At 48.9% G+C, this 23,834-nt stretch overlaps 1 protein-coding gene across 13 annotated transcripts in view; it reads left to right on the top strand.

Moving 5' to 3' along the window:
- EIF4G3 (eukaryotic translation initiation factor 4 gamma 3) overlaps positions 1 to 23,834 on the top strand; it is a 147,957-nt gene that overhangs the window by 75,592 nt on the left and 48,531 nt on the right. For 6 of the 13 annotated variants that reach the window (XM_071449271.1, XM_071449270.1, XM_071449264.1 and 3 more), the window contains 6 exons: positions 4,394 to 4,414; positions 5,741 to 5,920; positions 6,926 to 7,040; positions 10,276 to 10,376; positions 12,989 to 13,111; positions 18,820 to 18,919. In XM_071449271.1, the coding sequence (XP_071305372.1) occupies positions 4,394 to 4,414; positions 5,741 to 5,920; positions 6,926 to 7,040; positions 10,276 to 10,376; positions 12,989 to 13,111; positions 18,820 to 18,919 (640 nt within the window). The remainder of the gene's footprint in view (positions 1 to 4,393; positions 4,415 to 5,740; positions 5,921 to 6,925; positions 7,041 to 10,275; positions 10,377 to 12,988; positions 13,112 to 18,819; positions 18,920 to 23,834) is intronic. The other 7 variants (XM_071449272.1, XM_071449268.1, XM_071449265.1 and 4 more) reach the window with 3 other exon arrangements.

Genomic DNA, 23,834 nt, shown 5'->3' with positions numbered 1-23,834 from the left:
CCACGGTGTGGATTGGGGGTGCAGACAGGGATTTTGGCCCCTGCCACGTGCAGGAGGGTCACAGCTGTGGGAGCAATTTCATCTGAACCCAGCACTCACAGGGTGCTCGAGACCAACAGAAATAATTATCCTCACAGGAGAGTTTGTAAACTTGGTTAAACTGTGTAACACAAGCTGAGAGCTTTGAGACTGAGATTCATCAGCTAGAAAATGCTAAATAAGTAAATTGGCCTCAGCAGGGCTAATATTTACTGCAGCAACTCCACCTTCCCTTTGAAGGCATCAGCAGCACCGTGGGGTTTGCAATTCCCTGTGTCCATCCCAGCTTTTATTAACATGTGCCTTGTATTGATTCTGGGTCTCCTTCAGGCAAATAATGGATTGTTCTTCAATGTTACTGCCTGTAATTATTAGAGCTTTAAGGTCCTCAAATGAGCATGATTTAAGCACCTGAAGTTGAATGACAGCTTTATGAGCAGGGTTTTGTCCTGGGTGGAAATGCCTGTCCTGGAGTTGGACAGTTACAGTGGGAGTTGGTGGAGCCAGTTAATGCTGAGGGAAATGTGACCCCACTGTGAGAGAGAAAACAGCAAAGATTTGGGTGTTACCAGTAGTGGCTGAAGGGAAATGAAATAATTGCAGCAGTTCTGACTGGAAGTTAAGTGTGCATCAGTAATCCCTGATTCTGAGATCACACACTGAGAATCTGCAGGAAAACCTCACTTCACAGGAGAGAGAAAACAGCCCCTGCAAAGTGTTTTGGGCAGTATTTTGGAATACACTCTCAGCTTGTGTTTTTCCCCAAATGCTGTGGCACATGGAGCTATTCCCTGCTGGAATTGCTGCTGGAATTGCTGCTCCATTTCCCACTTCCTGCACAGACTTTCTGGTTTTTCTTTCTGAGTGAGGCTGTGGAGTCACTTGTTCCTTCTGATCCTCACAAAGCACAGTTGAGAACAGCAGTTTTCTTCTAACCTGAGCTCCAAAATGCAAATTTTTGTTTCATTTGAATCTGCCTAAAACCCCTTCACTTATGAAGTGACTTGGGGAGTGTGGGGTTTATTTTAGAAATGAGTGCTCAGAAGAGGCTGGTGTGATTAAAAACAGAAATCAGAAATACAAATTGAAATGTGGTTATTTCCTTTTGACTTGAACTGTGTTTGAGATGGGTTTGCTGCTCGTGGCTCAGCCTCTCACTTGAGGTTGCTGGTGGAGTTTATTCCAGTTTTAGCTTGGGGTTGCTTGAGTTCCTCTGGATGTCACTGGTACAGGAGAATGGGCTTGGCTGGATGCTGCTGTGGAAAAGCTTTGGGACTTGGAGAGGTTGGGAGTTCACTCCCTGAACTGACCCAGCTGACCATTTTGTAGCTTTTTTGGGGTATTTCAAGTCAGAAAGTTATGGGAAACTGCTGCAGTCACTTCCCTGTCAGCATCCATGAGTGTGTGAAGGAGCTGCCACATCTAAATACCAAAAAGGGCTTTTTCCCTTCATTTTATGATTTAGTAAATAATAAAACAGGGGCAGTCAGAGGGGAAGGAAAGAAGCCTTGAGCCAGCCCAAAGAGCTGCACTGGGGTGCTGGGGAAGCAGAGCTGGGGGTTTGAGCTGCAGCTCCTGCTCCTGGAGGAGGGACAGCACAAGAGGAAATGGCCTCAAGCTGCGCCAAGGAGGTTTTGGGATATTGGGAAAATCTCTTCATGGAGAGGGTGCTCAGGCACTGGAAGAGGTGGAGTCAGCATCACTGGAAGTGTTCAGACAAGGTGTGCATGTGGCACCTGGGGACGTGGGTTAGGGATGGACTCAATGGTCTTAGAGGGTTTTTCCAACCTAAACAATTCCACAATTCTCTGATCTTCACATCTCAGGGCTGCAGCTCCTCAGTTCCTGCTGCATTGCCCTTGCAGGCACCTCCTCCTCCCTGCCCCAGGCCAGGCTCAGGTTATCCCACCACAGGCTGGGGCCTGGTGGCACCAGAAAGACTAAAAATAATAACAGGGCCATGAGAAGCTTGAGTGAAGTGCAGAGCTTGGGTGACAACTTGAGCTTTCCTTTTGCTTCCATTCTCCAAACCTCCCCCCGGGCTCCTGGGAAAAAAAGAGATGAATGCCCATGTTTGCCAGGCTGAGCTTAGCACAGGTTTGTTTTCAGGCTCTTACCCCGAATTTCTATTTTGGTGCAGCTTTGGGGTCTAAGGGAGCACTCCTGGCACTGGGAGCCATGGCCTGGAAATACAGAGCTCATGGCAAACCCATGAAAAGCAGTGCTGGGTGATAGAGGGGCTGGGGCTTTCCTGGATTGTGATGGTGTTCACAGGGGTCTGAGGATGAGGGAAGAGATGAGGATCTAACTCCATGTTTCAGAAGGATTGATTTATTATTTTATGATATATATTATATTAAAACTATACTAAAAGAATAGAAGAAAGGATTTCATCAGAAGGCTGGCTAAGGATAGAATAGGAAAGAATCATAACAAAGGCTTGTGGCTCGGACAGAGAGTCTGAGCCAGCTGGGCTGTGATTGGCCATTAATTAGAAACAACCACACAAGACCAATCCCAGATGCACCTGTTGCATTCCACAGCAGCAGATAACCATTGGGTACATTTTGTTCCTGAGGCCTCCCAGCTCTCAGGAGGAAAAATCCTAAGGAAAGGATTTTTCATAAAAGATGTCTGTGACACTGGATCTCTGCTTTTCCTTGGTGGCACATTGATCATTGATTTTATAACTCTGGGCACGGAGTGATTGGGGAAGAAAATGAAGAAGATGATGGTAAATAAAAGGATTTGGCAGGGTTGGGGTGTGTGAGCAGTGACCAAAGGGAAAATGGCAAGGAAGGGCAGAGGGGTAGGCAGGGGGTTTGCAGAGGAAGAGCCCCAGGCTGTGTCCCAGCATGGGGGCCTTGGGAGCCTCCAGGAGCCTTGGGAGCCTCCAGGGCCCAGTGGAGGCTCTGGAGGAGCAGCTGGCCTTGCCCAAGGGGCTCCAGTGCTGGGAGTGTTCCCTGGTGCTCCCAGCAGGTTCTGGAGCTGCAGCAGGACCTGAGGAGCAGCTTCCATGGGTGGGGTCTCCCCATCCCTGGCACTGGGGGTTGTCCTGCTCTGCCCTGTGGATGGAGGTGCTGTTGATACAGAGAGGTCTCACTTCTGCCTCCAGCCCTTTTCACTCTGCATAAACACACACCTGTGTGGGGCTTATTAAATTTTTCCAACCCTCCCTCAGTGAGACATATGCTGCAACATGCTTACAGCTTAAAAATGACCATTACTCAGTGAATTACAGTGAAAAAAGAAAGACTTTTACACTTTTTGGTGTCTTTGGATATCGAAAAACCACAAACTCTGGTGATTCTCACCATAAATTCAGCACCTGTACTTGGTTCATGCCACACTCCTGCATCTGCCCCACATCTCCCAGCCACACACAGGTTTTATCAGAGCAGGACCATGCTGGGCTCTTGTTCTTCTCATTTGCTTTCTCCACCCTCACTTCCAAACTTTTCTCCCCAAACAGTTCTGTTCTCCTGGTTCAGGTCACACTTCCAGCTGGGGACAGCTCTTCATGCAGGTTGACAGGGCTGGACATAAATAATTGTGCTCACCTTAACAATGTCTGGTTATCTGAAAGAGTCATCCAGGGCTTCCCTGGAGAGATGGTTTGCTGTGGGGAACAGCTCAGGTGTCATGAACTCTTCAGCAGCTCCAGAAAGGCCATTTTAAGCTCATTGTCATGTTGAGGACAGAGACATCACAGCTTCCTTCCCAAACCTGGGTGGACAATCCCAGCTCATCCCTTCCTTCCCCTCTCTTCTTTTCTCACTCCTCCTGGCACAGTTACTCCCTGTAGCACATCACTGCACAGCAGCCAGCAGGATTCAGTGTGATGTGTGGTGGCCTAATTATTATAATTACTTTTTACTGAACAGTTAAATATGTGGCATTTCTTCCCCTCCCAGTCTTGGTGCAGAAAAGGAAAGAAATCCATTATTGGAGCCAGGGTTTCTGCTTTATCTGCTCTCTCTGTACCACTGAAAGAGACCAGAAGGAGAAATATTTGATGTTTTAGGAACAGGGTAAAGACAAAGTCTTTCTGTAGTGTCACATTTCATGCAGTAAATCATGGTTTGATTGAGTTTTTTGTTTGGTTTTTTTTTAACTTTTATACTTGGATGTGAAACTTTCCTAGGAGAGTTCTGACCCTGTGGGATTCTGGCAGCAGAGTCCCTGGTGCCACTCAGGGTCTTTTCTGGAAGGGATGAGTCAGAGCAGGGCAGAAGCTGACTGCAACTGTGTTCATTTAGGGTGCATGTTGTATCCTATTCCTTCCTGTTGATCTGTAAGCTGTTCCATTGGCTTTCTTTCTGTTTCCTGCTGCTTTCTTGCTTCGTTATTGAAGGGAGGATTCAGACCTATACAGGTAACTCCAACTCCTGGTTCTGCATGGCATCAGTGTCTCTCACCTGGTCACTCCTCTGTCAGTGAATGCCTCAGCGTGTGGTGCCTCCCTCACCTCCTGAGCTGTGAGCTCAGAGCCAGGGCCTGCAGCCCAGTGCCCATCCTGGGGACAGAGCCAGGGCCTGCAGCCCAGTGCCCATCCTGGGGACAGAGCCAGGGCCTGCAGCCCAGTGCCCATCCTGGGGACAGAGCCAGGGCCTGCACCCAGTGCCCATCCCAGGGGCAGAGCCAGCCCAGTGCCCATCCCAGGGGCAGAGCCAGGGCCTGCAGCCCAGTGCCCATCCTGGGGACAGAGCCAGGGCCTGCAGCCCCGTGCCCATCCTGGGGACAGAGCCAGGGCCTGCAGCCCCATGCCCATCCCAGGGGCAGAGCCAGGGCCTGCAGCCCCGTGCCCATCCCAGGGGGCAGAGCCAGCCCCATATCCATCCTGGGTTCAGATCCAGAGCCAGCCCTGTGCCCATCCTGGTTGCAGATCCAGAGCCAGCCCAATGCCCATCCCAGGGGGCAGAACCAGCCCTGTGCCCATCCTGGTTGCAGATCCAGAGCCAGCCCTGTGCCCATCCCAGGGGGCAGAACCAGCCCTGTGCCCATCCTGGTTGCAGATCCAGAACCAGCCCTGTGCCCATCCTGGTTGCAGATCCAGAGCCACCCCTGTGCCCATCCCAGGGCTGCTCCCAGCACAGGAAGGTGGGCATGGGTCTCTGCCAGGGCTTGCTTGGCTGCCTGGGCCTGGCCCATCTGCCAGGGCAGCACCTTATGCCAGCGTGGTGCAAGGCTTTGGGACCACCCTGGTTGCCACCCTTTGGAAAACAGGGCAGGACAGGTGACCTGGATGTGAAGGAGAGGCATGAGGTGCCTCTGACCTCTGTGAAATTCTGGAGTTTTAGCTCTTCTGGAGATAAATTGGAGCAGTTGCCTTGATGTTTTATTTCCCTGGGGCATTTATAAAGGTGGGGATTTTAGCAGCCAGCCCACCTTATAAAAAGGAAATTAGACAATCTCATTTTTCTAAAGTTGGCTCTGAAGGTTCAGCTGTAAAATTCAGGGGATACAAACTAATAATTCTTAGTTTGTAAAGTTTCTTGTCTGTTTCCACCTTGTAAAATAGAAAGCCATAGATGGCCCTGCTGTTCACAGAGAAACAAGGACTGTCCTGCAGTTTTCTGCAAGTGTGGCAACCCCTGGAAACTAACACCATCACTCTAATATTGTAAGCATACCTCCAATTCTTTCCCAGGAAGTCTGACCAGTTCTTTGTTTTCTCTCCTCTCTCCCTTCCCTCTTGTAGTTTTTTCAGAGGCCTCAGATCCAGCCTCCAAGAGCCACCATCCAGAACAGCAGCCCCTCCATCCGTCCCGGAGCGCAGACCCCGACTGCCGTGTACCAAACCAACCAGCACATCATGATGGTGAACCACCTGCCAATGCCCTACCCCATGCCTCAGGGCCCCCAGTACTGTATCCCACAGGTAAATGCAGCATCCAGGCACCTGAGGAGCTGCAGAACAGTGTTTGGTGCATGGGGGTTGTCTCAGGAGCCGCCAGGAGGGTGTGGGGATGTGGCTGTGAAATCAGGCTGGTAGTTGAATATCATGTGCCAGGGCAGGTCTAGATTAGGTATTGAGAAAAGTTCCTTCATGATGGGGCATTGTAGAGGCTCCCCAGGGCAGTGGTGGAGCCAGAATCCCTGGAAGCGTTGAAGAAATGTGTGGATGTGGCATGTGGGGACAGGGTTCAGGGGTGGGCATGGCAGTGCTGGGGGAACAGTTGGACTTGGTGATTGTAGGGGGCTTTTCCAGCCTAAATGATTGCAGGATTCTGTGGTTCAGCCTCTGTCCTTTCTCTGTATGAAGTATTTGTTCTTCTGTGCATGGAGGCACTAGGAACCAATCACCTCTTTCAGGCCTCCCTCAAACCCAGTAGGAAACCAATGTCTTGGACATTTAAATATTGGACTAAATATTGGACTAAATATTTAGTGCTTTAAAAATACCTAATTTGACTCAATAGATCCACAGGCACTCCAGAACCTTGGGCCTCATAACACAGTGCTGCAATCAGAGCAGGGGCTCTGTTCTGCCTCAGCTCCTGTGTCCTCCCTGCCTTGGCTTTACCTTATTTTGGCACTAACATTTGGAGAGGTTTGGGTGGATATTAGGGAAAACTCCTTCGTGGAAAGGGTGGCCAGGCACTGGCAGAGGATCCCCAGGGCAGTGGGGGAGTCCCCATCCCTGGAAGTGTCCAGGTGTGGATGTGGCACCTGGGGACATGGTCAGTGGTGACCCTGGTGCTGCTGGTTGATGGTTGGACTCAGTGATCTTAAAGATCTTCTCCAACCTTAACAATGCATAATTCTGTGCTGCCCAAAACTGTCATTAAGCAGTGTGAGGACCAGATGCCTGTTGGTCAGGGGGGCTCAGTTACAGCTTGCCCCAGGCCTTGTGCAGTGGTTGATGGCTGTTTTGTCCCCCCAGTATCGTCACAGTGGCCCCCCGTACGTCGGGCCACCGCAGCAATATCCTGTGCAGCCACCAGGACCAGGACCCTTCTACCCAGGCCCAGGTCCTGGAGAATTCCCCAATGCCTACGGTGAGTTCTGCTTGGAGACTGCTTACAGTCTGTCCTTGCTGTGTTTTTCTGTTGTCAAGATGAAGATTTATAATAACAAGCTGGATTAGCATTTGTTTGAACTTCAAATAGCTGCTAAATTTGGTGGTGTCACAGCCCTGATTATTCACTCCTGAAAAATCCCAGAGTGTTGTTTGTGTGAGTGTGTCAGGAAAGGCTGCAGCTGCCCAGGATCACCTGTGACCAGCAGTGGGGCTGCTTGTTGTTCCCTGTTGTTGTTCCCTGCTCAATCATTATTATTTGTTCAGGTATTGTGGGTACATTTGGCAGCCCAGGTTTTCCCTGTGCCATGCCTGGCATTGCCAGTTAACAGCAGCTAACAGTTCTTAGCCCAGTGTTTCTTGTTTGGTGTGTGCTGGGGGATAAGAACAAGCCATGTGGCTTTTTCCCTGGATTGATGCTGCCAAGATAATTTAGTCCAGTCTGTAACTCCTGCAGAGGCCAAAATTTGGCCTTTTCATGCATTTGGTCACTCACTGCTCCCTGCAGAGATATTCTCAGGCTCCTATGGGAATTCTCTGTTGGAGTTTTGGAGCCTTGGGGTGACTGATTCCCTTCCAGGCTGACCAGTAACAGCCCTGCTCCCTTGGCAGAGTTGTAGTTTGCTCTTCACACACAGAGATCCCTTTGGAAGGAGAGAAAAACCCAGTAGCTTCCCTGTGCATCATTCAGGAAGGTCTCTTATTTTTCCTCTTTTCCTTCTCTTATTTATCTGGTCTGTGTGGAACTCATAGGAATTACTGAAAGGTTGTTGTAAAGCCCTTGAACCTGGTAATGCAATTTCAGAATAGGAGAGAGGGTAATTACAGGGCAGCTACTTCCTGGTGGTTGATCCTAGAGAAAATAGAAGAAATATTGTAATGATGCTTCAAATCTGGTCCACTAGATGAGGAAATTGCCCAGTATTCCTCATTTCTTGTAATGCTACAGGTCTGTTTTTTACTTCCTGCTTGCTTGGTGCCATTTATCTGTCTTCACTTCTGTAATTAGGACAAGGTTCATTTCCAGCTCCTTTCCTCTCCTGGAAGCACCTGGTTTTTTGCAGAAAATCTTGGAATCTTTCAGTCCCAGTTTTAGGTTGCTGCAGCTGTGGAGCATCAGTGGGTGAAGCCAGAGCTCTCTGTCCTGCAGAGTTTTCAGGCAGGGAAGGTTTCACCAGGGATTTGCCTGTACTTACCCACACCTTTCCCTCCTGTCACTCCCTTGCTGTGTATAGGGACTGGGAATGCTCAGCTCTCTCTGGGTGCTGCCAGGTTTGGGGAGCAGCTAAATCTGCTTTTCAGGCATGTTCAGTGCTGCTGGCAGTGCCTTTTCCATCAAGCACAAGGCTTGTGGCCAGTGTGGCTGCTGGATATCCAAATCATTGCAGCTGGGCAAGACCTAAAGAAAGTGATATGGGAAAATACAGTGGAAGAAAAAACTTGTGAAGATGGACAGTGCAGTTTTATAACTCAGTTTTGCAGTTTATCATTCTCTGATGTCAGGGAGTTTCTGTACAACACTGGGAAAGACCTTGAAGTGATCAGTGGGTAGGAGAGAGAATAAAAGTTGGGTGCTGAAGAACTGGAAGGGCTCAAAGACAGGGAGCAGAGCAGAGAGTGTGGCACTGGCAAATGCACTTGGCTTGTCACAGAAGCTGTTTCTTTCCAGAAGTTACTTTCTTCAGGATTTGGGTTTTAAAAATACTTTTCATAAAGGGAGAGTCATTCCCTGAGTTCTGCTGGAGCTGCCTCTCCAGCAGGGATCCCACTGCAGGTGATGTGGTTATATCTGGTTTCCAGGAGGCTGCCAGTGAAGGGAATTCACACCTTGCAGGATCCCAGGCTCCTCCTGTTCCCTCACCTTAGCCAGGCTCTGCTTGGACACCTGCTCACCAGCAGGGTTCATAGAATCACCAAATCCCAGGATGGTTTGGCTTGGAAGGACCTTAAACCCCATCCAGTCCCACCCCTGCCATGGGCAGGGACAGCTTCCACTGCCCCAGGCTGCTCCCAGCCCTGCCCAGCTTGGCCTTGGACATTTCCAGGGATCCATGGGCAGCCACAGCTGCTCTGGGCAATAATTTTTGATTCCCAGCCTGCAGAGATGCAGATAGAGACTTTGAGGCCAGATCTGAAGTGGCTTTGCTGACCCTGGCATTCAAACTGAGACATTTCCTGAGTAATTCAGCGCAGCCAGGAGTGTCACTTTGAGCCCCCTGAGGCCATGCAGTGCTCCCTGCTTGCACAGGAAGAGTTCCCTCTCTGAGGATGTCAGGAGAGCCCTCTGAGCTGGGGTTTACAGCTCTCAGCAGGAGGAATGCACCCTTGGAGTTGCAAATCAGGCTGTGCTGGGCTGGTTTAATTTGCTCTCTTGGATTTCACCCTTTGCCTGAGATCCAGCGACCTCCTGGTTGGGTTACAGGCACAATCCAGATTTTCATACCCAGTTAAAGGTTAGTTCAGCTGAAGAATAGATCAGATTGGGCCAGAGGCAAGTGCAAGCACTCAGTTCATCCAGAATCCATCCCTAGAAGGGAGAACACCCAGCAGCACCTTACACATTCCCCTGACACCTGATCCATGGGCAGGAGGCAGCTCTGCTCTGCCACCCCCATCTCTGGTGTGGTCTTAAAGCACTTGGTGATTCACTGAGCCACTCTCATTCCACTGAGAAAACCATAATGAACCACACTGGCTGCTAGGAATGTGACCAGCACTGTGGTGTAATTCTGCACTCATCACCATGGTCCTGCTTTTTGTGTGTTGCAGCATGACAGGAACATTGCTCATAATTAAATTTTCTGGTTGTGCTTCCAAATAGGTTGCAGTTGACCTCACAGATTGTTTGTATTGGTTAGACTGAATTTCTCTACAAAGGCAGAAAACCCCTGATAAACCAGCAGCAAATCCAGCAGAAAATCTTCCTGTTTGTCAGGCAGAGGAGCCCAGGGATGCTCTTGCAGTGCCTCTGTGGTGTCCACAGCCTCTCAGACATGGATGATGTACATGGCCAGTTTGGGGTCATGGAAATCAAACAAGAAATGGTGCCTGAATCTCTTGTCTTGATGGAGCATCAGCTTCTGCTGAGTGGCAGTGGAGCTGAGCAAACCCAGCCCTCTCAGAGGGATGCTGGAAGTTGTGCCCAGCTGCACCTCTGGCATTGGTTGTGTGTCCTGAGCTGACCTTGTCCCTCTGTTTGTGTCACTGCTGCCCAGGAACACCCTTCTACCCCAGCCAGCCCGTGTACCAGTCTGCACCCATCATTGTGCCTACGCAGCAGCAGCAGCCGCCGCCTGCCAAGAGAGAGAAGAAAACGGTGAGTGGGGCACTCTGTGCTGGGGGGAGCTGCAAGGACAGGAATAATGTTCTTCAGATTAAACCTGAGCTTTACCTTCACTGGAGGCCCTGGCACAGGTGCCTAGAGCAGCCTTGGCTGCCCCTGGATCCCTGGCAGTGCCCAAGGCCAGGCTGGACAGGGCTGGGAGCAGCCTGGGACAGTGGGAGGTGTCCCTGCCATGCTCTAAGATGAGCTTCAAGGTCCCTCCCACCCCAAACCAGTTATTTTGTGATTCCCAAAGAGATGAAGTGTAATTAAACATTGCACAGTGCTGTTTTCTATTTTGCTATGGGCACTGTCCACTCTGAGTTTGTGACATCTCAGCCAGTTGAAAAGGAAAATAATTTTGTTGGTTTTCAATAAACATGAACAAAAGCAGCATGGTCTGCCCAAGCCTGGAATCCTCACCTGTGCTGCTGCTCAGAGTGCTCCCAAAAAGCCAGGTGGGAATGAGTGAACTCAGCAGTTTGGGAGAATGTTGGGAATTGGTTCAAAGTGACAAATCAGAAATTATTGAATATTATGCCTTGAAAAAGGTGGAAAACCAGGAGGTTGTGGATGTATTTGCAGGCTTGAAAGAACCTGAGTGGATATGGGTTGGGAGAGCACATTCCCTCTCTTTCTAGTCCACTGGGGGGAATCTGAGAGAGGCAGATGAAGGGAATTTCAACCCATCTACAGGTGGATGTGGGGAACAGTGGAGGTGTGTGGGGTAAATGTGAGGTTTAACCAGGAAAAGATGATGTGGGCTTGAACTTGTGAATGAATTGTTTGTAAAGGACTGAAGAGGAAATTACAGCAGTGTTTGTGTGAGAGTGTTTTGGAAACATTAAAAGAACAGTTTCCTGGGGGTAGAAAAGAATAAAAGGACTTAGACATGTCTCAAAATGCAGAATATTTGCATCTTTGGAGTTTTGAGGGTGATCTGGGGTGACACTTGATTTGGGAGACCGGAAGAACTGAACAATGGGTGAGCTGTGCCTGCAGGAAAGGCCTTTTTGGTGGCTGCTCTCAGCAGCTTTTTTGTCACCTCTACAGGCCCCAGGAGTCTCTTTTCAGCATCCCAAACACGACATGCCCAGATCCCTGATGCCATTAAAATGCAGAGCTGATCAGACACGCTCAGCTGGGATTAAGGCACTTCCATGCCAGCCAAGCTGAGTTCTTTGAGGCAGAAAAGGGATTTTAAATGCCCAAGATGCTTCTCTCTGAATGTGCTGTTTCAGTTTGGTAATTGGTGTTGCAACTGTTGGAGAAATGAGAAAAATTAAATGTATTATTGTGCACATGCCCACATCCACCATGAGTTGAGTATTTGAGTACTACAAATTTCCTTTCAGGCAGGGAAATCTTGTTTTTAATGCCATTGACTCTGTGTCAGGAGGAGGAGAGGGCCAACTCTCAGGTCCTTGTTGCTGTAGTTAATGAAATATTTTAGCAAAAAAAAAAATTTGCTAAAATAATTAATTTATCCTTCTTTTATCAAAAATAAGAGAAGCCCAGACTCAACACCCTGAGTACAGTGTGTGTGTGTGTGTGTGTTCACAAACAGAGTGAAGCCAAACTGAGTTTGACAAGTCACAAAGCCCTTCTGCAGTTCATTTTATAGCCCAGAATCCCAGAAGGGCTGGCTTGGAAGGAGCTGCAGGACCATTCCCAGCCCCTGCCATGGGGCCATTCATTACAGGCTGGTTTCCAGCAGAGCCCCTGCCCTGGAAGGGTGATGGTGTCTCTGGGTTTGCTTGGATTTCTGCATGGAATTGATCTCAAGTTCAGCCAAGAGCTTTGGAGAAGGTGGGCAGATAGACAGAATTCTGTCTTCAGGGTTATCAGATTGTGCTGGAGATGAAAAGCTGTTTCACATTATCCCAGACATGCTGGCTCTTCCCCCTGCTCAGGGAATGGATTGGCTCAAGTGTCAGTTGAGGATTCACTGAGTGTTCTGGAGTGGTTTCTTTTGGAAAATATTTTTTTCTTCCCATTTTGGAACTGTGAATAGACTCAAAAATCCCATTTCTTTCCTAAATGCTGCAGAGTTCTAAGGACTTTGAGTTTGTTCTTTCAGTTTCCCTTTCCTCCACTCAGTATTTTTGTTTGATTCCCTCTGTTTTGGTGGAACCTGGGACTGATTTGCTTTCCCCCTTTCCTAGAAGTGGGCTGGCAAGGTCAGGGAGTTTCCTGTCAGGGTAAAAAACAAAACCTTTTCTCCATTCTTGCCCTTTCCACTACTGGGCAAGCTGAGCTTGTACCCAAACTGTCCCCCACTTTTTCTCAGTTGCAGGAAACTCACATTCCAGCAGCAGAGCCTGTATTTTGCATTACAGGGTGCACATATTTAGACTGAACTTGGTGTGGTTGATGATTCAATTAGGTTTTGATTAAATTAGGTGTTGAGGAAGGGATGACATGCCATGCATTCCAAGCCATGGAAACAAGGCACATCCCAGTGCTGCTGCTGAGCCCCAGCTCATCCCAGAGCATCTCCTGCTGCCTGTGCCGGGAGCTTGTGCTGCTCTCCACCAGGACAGCAGGTGCAGGAACATTGTGGGAATGATTCCTTTGCTCTTACTGCAATTCTCTCAATCCTGTAGATCCGAATCCGGGATCCAAACCAGGGAGGCAAGGACATAACAGAGGAAATCATGTCTGGAGGGGGCAGCAGGAACCCCACCCCGCCCATCGTCAGACCCACCTCCACCCCAACTCCACCTCAGGTAAGGAAGGGCTGTGCTGCTCCTCCCCTGGGGCCTCTCCCTCCCACCCCCAGCCACACCTGGACCATCCCAGAGACCTGCATGCTCCCAAATGATTCATTGATTCACAGAATCAATATTCTCCAGCCATGATGTTTGCCCAAGTTTGGTCATTGGAGCCCCAGTGCTGCTGTTCTTTCCCCTCCCTGGTTTTCTATCAGCAGTAGATTTTCAGTGTTCAAGGAGGAGCCAAAATATCTGTGGGAAAGGAGGTGTCTTTATGCACCTGGGAAAGCCCATGTCACAAGGGTGATTGATTACAGACCTTCAGTTGCATCACTTTTCTTTCTGCCTTTGTGCAGTTGTTTTAGAGTCACCAGAAGATGTGGAGCTCAGGAATTTTCTCACAGAACTGTAACAAGTTAGCACACATTTGCTCTCTGGGTGTTCAAACTTAACAATGCATTTTGCTAATGAGGAAAAAATGATAAATATTTTTATAATTATAAAAATTTAATTCATTCTTATTAATAATAATAAATATAATTATAAAAATTATAAATATAAAAATACTGAACCCAACCATCTGAACTGCCCCTCTCCTTCCTCCTTTATTCCCTCCAGGTAGGATCTGACACATCACAACAGTACTGAGGTCACCTAGTGGAATGACCAGATTTTAGGGCCAAAAGCTTCCCTGAACAAGCCATACCTTCCTGAAGGCAGGAGGATGGGGAGTGGGAGGTGGGGAGCAGGTTTCTAAATCCCACCTTGCAGCTGGCACCTGCTCATTCTGATCACTGAGTCAAGAAGGCTGCATCTCCTCACTCACTCCCAGGACCATGGCTTTGTGCTTTGTGCTTTTCCCACTTCAGGCTCTTCTCTTCACGAGCATTTTCTGTAGGTCTTAAATCCCTTCTTGTCCTGCACCTTTGAGTCTGACCCCTTTAAGTCCCTGGTTAGGGGTCAGGAAGGTTCTCCAGCTGAAGGCTGGGCTGTGGAGCTGAGCTGGTGCTGGGATGTGATTTCTTCTTCTTCCACCTTCTTCCCTGGTCGATGTTACCAGCTTTTGGCAGCTTTTAAGGTGAAGCAGCTTTTCCTGAGCTCAAACCTTCCTTTCCTCTCTGTGTGGGAGTAGATTTTCTGCTGGAAGTCCTGTGCAGGAGCACAGCCCTGTCTGGGAGCACTGCTTGTGCTGCAGTGGGAGCTGGGGACTGCAGGCAGATGGGACTGGGTCACTGAGGGGAAGTGACAGAGATCCTGGAGATCCTCCCTGGCACCAGCAGGGCTTTCCCAGCTGAGTCCACTCCTTGTGTCTCTGGAGGCACCACCTTGTGCTTTGTCACTGGTTTTCTCCTCTGGTCCCCATCCAGGACGAGCAGCAGGCACCAGGTAAACTTCTTTCCATCAGAGATGCCAAACATGGGAATCTTGGTGAGATCATCTCCCCATTTCTTCTTCCTACCCATCCTTCCCCATTGGAAGTGGGAAGAGTTGGAGCCAGCCAGGATTTCCCGTGGTATTCCTGCCCAGTGCAGTGAATCCAGGCACTTACCTGATCATTCTTACATCCTGCAAGCTATTTTAAGGCACTACAATTAAGTCAAACAGAAGGAAATAAATGTGTTTCAAGGGGAGGTTACTAGGCCTGAATTCTGATCAGCTGTAATTTAGATGCAGAGCACAGCAGTGATGTCCAATCATCTCCTCCAAGGTATGCAAATATTCCATTGTTTAATATCCAGCCTTCCTTTTGATTAGGTGCTTAGAACCACTTTTGGTAATCACAGAAGAGCTCTGAAATTGGGCTCACCAGAATAAGTTCATTAGTGTAACATAACTGAAAATTTAAGCCCACTTAAGCCAGGAAATTCAACATTATTGTCCCAACAGCTTCTCTAAATCAAGTCTTGGGAGCACGTTTAATATCTTGGGTGAAATTAAATAGTGCCTTAATAACTGTGCTCAGGAATTGCACTGGTGGGGCTGCTGCTGTTTTGAGCAGGCTCCAGTCAGTAAATTCTCAATATTCAGCCATAACTTTTGAGATGCTCCTGACTTGGGGCAGCTCCTGGGACAGTGCAGGGGGAGCAGAGCTGCTGTTGTTTGTTCCACCCCCTGGACCACACTCTGCTCACCCCAAACCCTGCTCATCCCTCTGGACCAAACCCTGCTGACCCCAAACCCTGTTCACCCCCTGTACCACACTCTGCTCACCCCAAACCGTGCTGAGTCCCATGGACCAAACCCTGCTGACCCCAAACCCTGCTGACCCCAAACCCTGCTGACCCCAAACCCTGCTCATCCCCCTGGACCAAACCCTGCTCACTCCAAACCCTGCTCATTCCAGACCCTGCTCATTCCAGACCCTGCTCATCCCAGACCCTGCTCACCCCAAACCCTGCTCACCCCCCTGGATCAAACCCTGCTCACCCCAAACCCTGCTCACCCCAAACCCTGCTGACCCTGCTGACCCCAAACCCTGCTCACCCCAAACTCTGCTCAGCCCATTGGACCAAACCCTGCTCATTCCAAACCCTGCTGACCCCAAACCCTGCTGACCCCAAACCCTGCTGACCCCAAACCCTGCTGACCCCAAACCCTGCTGACCCCAAACCCTGCTGACCCCAAACCCTGCTGACCCCAAACCCTGCTGACCCCAAACCCTGCTCACCCCAAACCCTGCTCACCCCAAACCCTGCTCACCCCAAACCCTGCTCACCCCAAACCCTGCTCACCCCCCTGGATCAAACCCTGCTCACCCCAAACCCTGCTCACCCCAAACCCTGCTCACCCCCCTGGATCAAACCCTGCTCACCCCAAACCCTGCTCATCCCCCTGGACCAAACCCTGCTGACCCCAAACCCTGCTCACCCCTCTGGACCAAACCCTGCTCATCCCCCTGGACCAAACCCTGCTCATCCCCCTGGACCAAACCCTGCTCACCCCAAACCCTGCTGACCCCAACCCTGCTCATCCCCCTGGACCAAACTCTGCTCACTCCAAACTCTGCTCATCCCACAACCCCTGCTGACCCCCTGGACCAAACCCTGCTCACCCCAAACCCTGCTCACCCCAAACCCTGCTCACCAAGGTGCTCATGGAGATTTCAGCACTCAAAATATGAATGTGCAGCCTCAGGGCTTGACAAGGCAGCATCAAAGTGACTCCCAGTCCAATGAGATTTTTAGAATTATAGCAAATTCCAATAAAAGTGCTTTCTCTGAATCTGCTATCTCATCATTTAAATGGCACAAACACAAAGGAAGAAACATCCTCAGGAAGTGCTGGAGACCACTCCCTGTCCCAAATTCTGCATTTGAAAAAGAAACCCTTTTAAAATAATAATAGTTTCCAAATTTTTTCTTTATATTTTAATTACTCTATTAACAGACTCAAACAAACCAAAACTTAGCTAACACAAGCCCAAAGCACCCTCTTCTCTCAGTAGATTAAGTGTTGAACATCAAAAAATTGTTGGAACTGTGCTTAACATCAAAAAATCACTGGAATTGTGCAGAAGATGAGCATTGCCAGGATGATCTGCATGGTTTGAGCCATTCCTGTACCTTTTACTCAGCAGCACTGACCAAAAAGTGCTTTAGGTGGAGTTTCCCAGTGCCTCTGCAGTGTATTTTAATTGCCTTTGAGCAAGTAAAGTGCTTTAAAGCTCCTGCAAGAGAAGCTGGAGGTACATGGAGATATGATTTATCCATTATCCAGATGCTGTTTTCACTCTGGTTTTTGCTGGGAAGAGAAAGAAAACCCAGGGCCAGAATCTGATGATGGTGTTGCCTCAGCCATGGCTTCCACAGAAGATCACTTTTGAAAGAGTGACTGCTCTTATTTTCCTGGCCAAGCTCTTCCAAGTCTCAGTGAGTTTGTCAGAGTTGTGTTTGCTCAGTGTCCAGGCTGTGGTGGGGTAAAATAACCCAGAGCAACCCTTGGAGCATCATAAATCAGGGGAGCAATTTTCAGTGGGAGTTTTTGCATAAAAACTCTCTAAATGCTCTATTTTGCAGCTGCAGAGGACCATTTATTCATTTGCAGTCCTCAGTGCATAAGGACCATTTATTCATTTGCAATATCATTCCTACAAAAGAAATGTTTTCCCCATTTCTGAAGGAAATACATTTCCCGACCCAAGAAGTTTCTGGCCTCACAGGTTTCTTCTTCACTGCTCTGCTTAGGTTGGTTCTTATCACAGTTTCCTTTCTCCACACTGATTTCATCCATAAATTTTCTTATAAAAGAAGAAAGTCCTGATCACTGAGGGTGAGGGGAAAGTGTTCTTGAAACCTGCTCATTTGTAAAGCTGGGTTTTCTTTGGCTTCTTCATTCATTCTGCAGTTCTTCATTCATTCTCCAGTCAATCTGTCAGGCTCATTGCTGAAAGAGGAGCAATCCCAAAGAAAACTTCAACCCTTCACCCCCACTTAAATCTTCATCCTTATTTTTCCAGATGTGCTTTTTCCTGGTCTTCCTGAAATGGTGAAAAAGAGTGTCTTGGAGAGAATTCCCTCTTTATCCTGCACTGTTCAGATGCAATGGGCAAAAAGCTGGAGATGGGAGGGAAAAACAGAGTCCCAGAAAGAGAAGCAGAGCATTTCCTTTTATAAGGAAATAAGTTTAGTGTGGATTTCTGAGAGCCTGTCTGCAATTAGAGTGATTAAAAAGTCCTTTTCCTGTAGCTGCTCAGAGGAGTTCATGGATGTGGACCTGGCTGAGAGCAGACAGCTGCAGGGAGCTGCCTGCTTTTCCACTTGGGATGAGGAAATGAAAATTTAGCCCCATTTTCTCCTGTGCCTGGTCCCCAATGTGTATTTAAGGGGAATTTGTGACCAGCTGCCTTGGCCTGTCTGTGGTCACTCCAGCAGCTGCCTCACCTTTGAGTCTGGGGCACTAACTTGGTCTTCCTTAAATTCTGAGACTAAATACAAAGGATTTGAGCAAACTTTCTTAAGCACAAGTGAATGTTTGGTGGGAGATCATTGAAATATGTGTGTCTGCCACAGGCTGGGGCTCCTTCAGTCTTCCTTCAGTCTTTGCAGGCCTTTTGGATTTGTTCTTCCATACAGAAACCCCAGTCCATGTTCTTGGGGAATCTGCTCCTCCTGCTCTCCCTCAGATTTCTGCCCAGCTGCTTTTATTCTCCCCCTGCCCTGCAGGTCCCACCCCCAGGCTGCTTGCAGGGGGTGCTGGGGATGTTTTTCATCCAAGCACTGCCAGGCTGGGATGATTTTCCTCCTGGGATCAGGAGTGCTGTGTGTGCAGACACATCTGCCCACTGTTCATCCCATCCTGCACACATCAGCTCTGATAAGTACACAGAGGAGCAAATCAATAGATCTGAATCTCTCAGGGGGTTGAAACATGGATCAGTGGAGAGAGGAGTCAAGTCCCAAAGGTGAACTGAAGTCACAGAGGGATGCAGGAGCCTTGGGGTGTCCTGCATGGAGGAGCTCCTGAAGAGTGTTGGGAGGGTAAAGCACATTGGCACCAGTGCTGTGCTGTCCCTTCCTTGCTGTTCTTAACAGGGAGCATCTCCTTCCCCTTTTCCTGCTGCCTTTCCCATGAACTTTTTGGATTTATCCAATTGACCTGTGTACTTTTTCTCTTTGTTCTCCCCACCTTTGGTCTCTCCTCTCCACCCCCCCTGGCTCACCTGTCCCTTGCCTTTGCTGCCTGTTTTATGTTCCCAGGCTCATGGTGTTGTCCCTGTCCCCCAGCAGGTGCCCAGCCAGGTCCCTGAGCCCATTCCCACAGCGCTGGGAGCCCTGGAGAGCTCCCACCCCTCCGGCAGCACCGCAGCCCCCGCCTCCAAACAAGGTCAGTTCATGGAGATTTCCTCCCTCAGTATTTTCAATCATTTATTTTTTCCCCTCCTTTCTTGTTTTAGTTGGAATATTTTTGGCAGGGAGACCAGCAGGCAGCAGAAATAGGAGGGGAGGAACTTCTCTTCCTCCAGTGGAACATTTTAAGTGTGTTGCTAAGGCAATTAATTGGAATTTGCTAATGTGGAACTGGTTAAAAATAATTGTCTTCAATCTTCTGTGTCCTAAATGTTGTTTCAGAGCACACAGAAGGAAGAAAGTGCCATCCTGTCACCCAAGTGCCATCCTCCAGAACCCAGCATGTTGTCAGGGAAACGCTTTAGCCAGAGATCTTTGGATCATTTGGATAATGAGCCACAGCAGTGGCACGGATCCAGAGGATCATATGGCTTCCCCAGAGCTGCTTGAGTGTCCAGTCCTGTAGGAATGGGCAACACTAACTAGGAAAAAACCCATTAGTGTGCCAAGTGCCTCATAAAGCCCATAGCAGGTTTTGCTGACTTTGGTAAAAATGGCACAGATGGAAAGAGTTTCTTAAAATTCCATTTCCTTGGACAGGGCCCTCAGGCACAGGATGGGATCCTTCGGGTCCCTGCACAGGGCCAAGAGTTGGACCCCATGACCCTGATGGGTCCCTGCCAGCTCAGGATATCCCATAATATACATTGGAAGGGAGATTTTTTTAAGCTGTTCAAGGAAATTGTCCCAGGAGGCGACAGAGCAGGCCCAGGCTGTTCCCACACTGGAATTTGCAGCCACTGGAAGCTGCAGCTCCTGATGTGTGACAGCAGGATGGCAGCTGGGACACAGAGCTGCCACCTCTGTCTGTGCCAGTGTCACCCATGGCATCACAGCCACCCGGGCTCTGCTGCAGCAGCACGTGCAGGGATGTCATGGGGTGTGGGATTTTTATTTAAAAATATCCAGAGTATCATGGGGTGCTGGGATTTTTATTTAAAAGTATCCAGAATATCATGGAATGCTGGGATTTTTATTTCAGGGTATCCAGAGTATCATGGACTGCTGGGATTTTTATTTCAGGGCATCCAGAGTACCATGGGATGCTGGGATTTTTATTTCAGGGTATCCAGAGTATCAGGGGATGCTGGGATTTTTATTTCACAGTATCCAGAGTATCATGGGGTGCTGGGATTTTTATTTCAGGGTATCCAGAGTATCAGGGGATGCTGGGATTTTTATTTCAGAGTCACAGAATGACCAAAGTTGGAAAAGCCCTCCCAGATCTTGGAGTCCAAGCCAGCACTGCCATGTTCAGTACTCACCATGTCCCCAGGTGTCACATCCATGTATTTTTTTTAACACTTTCAGGGATAGTGACTCCACCACTGCCCAGGTCAGTGCCTGGCCACCCTTTCCATGAAGGAATTTTCCTAAAATCCAACCTGAACCATGCCTGGCACAATCTGAGGCCATTCCTCTTGTCCTGTTGTATATTCCCTGGGAGAGGTTTGCTAGAGGAAAACCAAGCCCCAGAAAAGGGCACAAACCAACATTTCTGTGCTGCAGATGCCCTGATCCCAGCACAGTCCCTGCTGGGAAGCCAAGGATGGTGACCCTGGGGTTGCTCCTACAGCCACAGCATGGACATGGGGGTCTCCTCTTCCAGTGCTGTGCCTCTAAACTGCTGCAGTGGCTATAAATTGGTTGTAAAAGATTGAAAAAGGACCTTTTGGGGCTGGGCTGATCCCATCTCCCACTTAAAGGCAGGCTGTGGCTCTGCCTAGATATTGGTGCAAGCCTTTGGTGTCCCCAGTGTCACCTGAGCAAGGCATGGGTGGCTCTGATGTCCTTTGGCTCTGCTGAGGCTGTGCTGCCTGAGCTCCCCTGCCTGGCTGGTGCTGCCCAGCTCTGGCACAGCTGCTCTTCCCTGCCTCTGTCCCCTCTGCCAACAGTCCCTGGTCCCTCTTGCTGCCAGGGACATCCTCTGAGCACACCTGGTGGCACTGGTGGCAGCTGAGGTGCCTCTGCCCTTGGGACAGAGCTGGGCTGAGCTCTAAAGCCATGGAGTCACAGAACATCTCCTGCCACAAGGGTCCTGTCAGGATCACCAAATCCAACCCCCTGCTTCTCACAGGACCACCCACCACTAAATCATACAACCAGGAGCTCCTTGAGCTGGGTCTCTGAAAATCCAGCACTTTCCATCACAGTATTTCATCTCTGTGTATGAAAATGTGGATTGCCACAAACGGGGCTTATCCCTCTTCTCTCTCTCTTTAACTTAATCCCTTTGTAGGCTGCTGTGAGTAAACTGGAAGTAAGTGTGTTTGCTTAGTTACACAGCTCTGACAGTGCTGGTTTAAACATAAAGCAGGGCTTGACTGGGGTTTAACACTGATGAGCTTCCCTGTGTTTATCTCTGTTCCATCCCAGAAAGAGTCAAACATTTGTTCCAGTCCAAAAATTGCTAAAGAGCACATTTATGTAAGCACTGCAGGGAAAGCCCTGGAATAACACCCAGCCATGGCTGGGGGGGCAGAGCAGTGTAGGGGTTGGTGTCAGTAATTAACAGATCTGTTAATAATATTTAAACTGAACTAATGACTTTTGGGGGGCGCATCTGTTCAGAAATACGTGCCATGGTATCAAAATGATTTTTCACTTTGATGTTGGGGGATTTTTGCTTCCAAACCACAAGCAGTGACAGAGAGAGCTGCATGGCTGAAGTGCTCATTCCAACCTGTGGTGTTGTTTCTCCAAAGTCCCCTCTGCCCTGTCCATCCTTGGACCAGATCTCCTCATGCCCTCCTCTCCTGTGCCCTCCTGTGTTGCAGCTGTTGAAGTTTGGAATCAGGCTTTCATTGGGATTCTGTCACACCAGGGCTGCTTGTGCAGCTGCTTCTAACAGTGAGCAGCATCTGGCAGCATCTGGCTGCTGTGCTGGGCTCAGGGTCAGGAGCAGAGCTGTGTGCTCTGCCAGCAGGCCAGGACCTGCAGTCCCTGCTGGCTTGGTCTGGAACTCATTCCCAAGGCTGGATTTGGGATTGCATTATTTAGATCTGTGATTAGGATTTTTTTAAAGACAAGACTTTGGCATTTTGTAGAATCCCAGAATGGTTTGGGTTGGAGGGACCTTAAAGGTCCTTCCATTCTGACTCCACTGCCATGGCAGGGACACTTCAGTGGCCCAGGGGTAGGGATTGCTGCTGTAATACCTTGAAGAATCACATTATTTAGGTGCAGGTTCTGTTCCTGGACATGCCCCTGGTGTGTCCATACCAGCCAGGCTGACAGAGGGGAGGATTCTGCTGCAGAATCCAGGTCAGGCCAGTGGCTGCAGGCCAGGCTGGTGCAGGAGCTGCAGTGGGATAGAACTGCATGGAATCAGAGGTGCCCACATTTGTTTCCACTTGCAGAGGTTCAGGGGGATGTTTGCAGTAGTGTTATCCTCTTTTTAGACCTTTTCCAAATCTTGCAATATATCAGACATGGAGAATGTACAACATGGTTTGTGGAAAACAGATGAATGTCAGAGCCTGGAGTTTGGAAAGCTCCAAAGCCCCTGTGCTGACACTGAGTCAGTCCTGGTGCCACCTCGTGAGTGTTTGCATCAGGACAAAAGATGGAAAAATGGCAGCAAGCCCAGCAGTTATTGTCAGATAAACACCACAGAGCAGGAACAAATTCCTGTATCCAGTAAACTCCTCCTCATGCACTACCCTGGCCAGTCTGTGCCACTGGGACCACCCAGCAGCCCAACAATGGCTCTTCCATGAAGCAGGCAGGGGGGTCTGTCCCACTGGGTATGTGAAAGAATCTTTAAGAAATAACTTTGCAAAAATTGTATTTATTAGGAAATTTTAAAAAAATATCTCTTGATATTTCCCCTGGAGCAGCCAGCACTTCCTGTAAATACTTTCTAAATATAAGATGAGGAATGATCTCAGCGTATTTAGGAAGAGGGATTTGATCCAGTTGGGATGAATTGTGTTGATTTTTGGTTTCCCTCCCCAGCTGTGAGCTGTTCACGTGACTCCCTGTAACAGTTGGCAGGGATGAGCCTCCTCTGCCAGGACTTGGAGATTTGTTCTCTGGGATGGGGGTTCAAGTTCAGATTTGATTCTCATTAGCCAAATCTGCTCCTCATTCTCTGAAATCCCTCCTCAAATCGCTTCTCTCTGGGATTTTGCACACACAGCCTGTATCCATGACAAGAACATTGGCCAGACAAGGTGTGGTTTGAAGGAAGGGAGTTAAACCTCTGGTTTCACATGCAGCTGTGGATTTGTGCTGGTTTTATCTCTCAGAATTAATTTCTTAACATTCCAAATGCATTTGCTTGGGGTGTTTTTTGGTTGGTTTTTTTTTTGAGCATTCTCCTTTGACTCGAGGAGAGAATATCCAGGCAGTTTATAGCGAGCTGTAAATGTCAGGAATGCTCCAGGAGTTCCTGCAAAGGATGTTCCAGAAGTCAGAGGTGATGTGTTTTCTTTTTCCAAATCACTTCCTGCGTCCTTTTTCTTCCACGGAGCCTCCAGAATCAAAATCAGCTGTTGGGACACTCTTTCCCATCTCTTTCCTCACTTGTCATCCTCCTCCAAAGCCACATCCCTGGCTGCCTCATTAGATTGATAAACTCCTGCTTTGGCCATGGGCCTCTGGATGCTGCTGGGGCTGCTCAGTGCTGCAAGCAGAGCTCACTTTGCTCCAGCCATTCCTAAAGGTGGGATTTGAAGCTCCAGGCAGTTTCAAATGGGTTCTCCTTCAAAAACCCTTTGGTTCTCCTTCAAAAACCCTTTGGTTCTCCTTCAAAAACCCTTTGGTTCTCCTTCAAAAACCCTTTGGTTCTCCTTCAAAAACCCTTTCCCTTCAGCTGAGCTGTTGAATAAGCCCCAAATGGAAATCCAGCAGAGCCAAACCTGTTCCATTCTACCCGAATTTTGATGATT

The sequence above is a fragment of the Agelaius tricolor genome, unplaced genomic scaffold (genome assembly GCF_023055355.1).
Source record: "Agelaius tricolor isolate 1412-34295 unplaced genomic scaffold, bAgeTri1.0.p SCAF_28, whole genome shotgun sequence".
Classification (NCBI taxonomy): Eukaryota; Metazoa; Chordata; class Aves; order Passeriformes; family Icteridae; genus Agelaius; species Agelaius tricolor.
The sequence above is the reverse complement of the archived record's forward strand: the minus strand, read 5'-3'. Positions and strand labels throughout refer to the sequence as shown.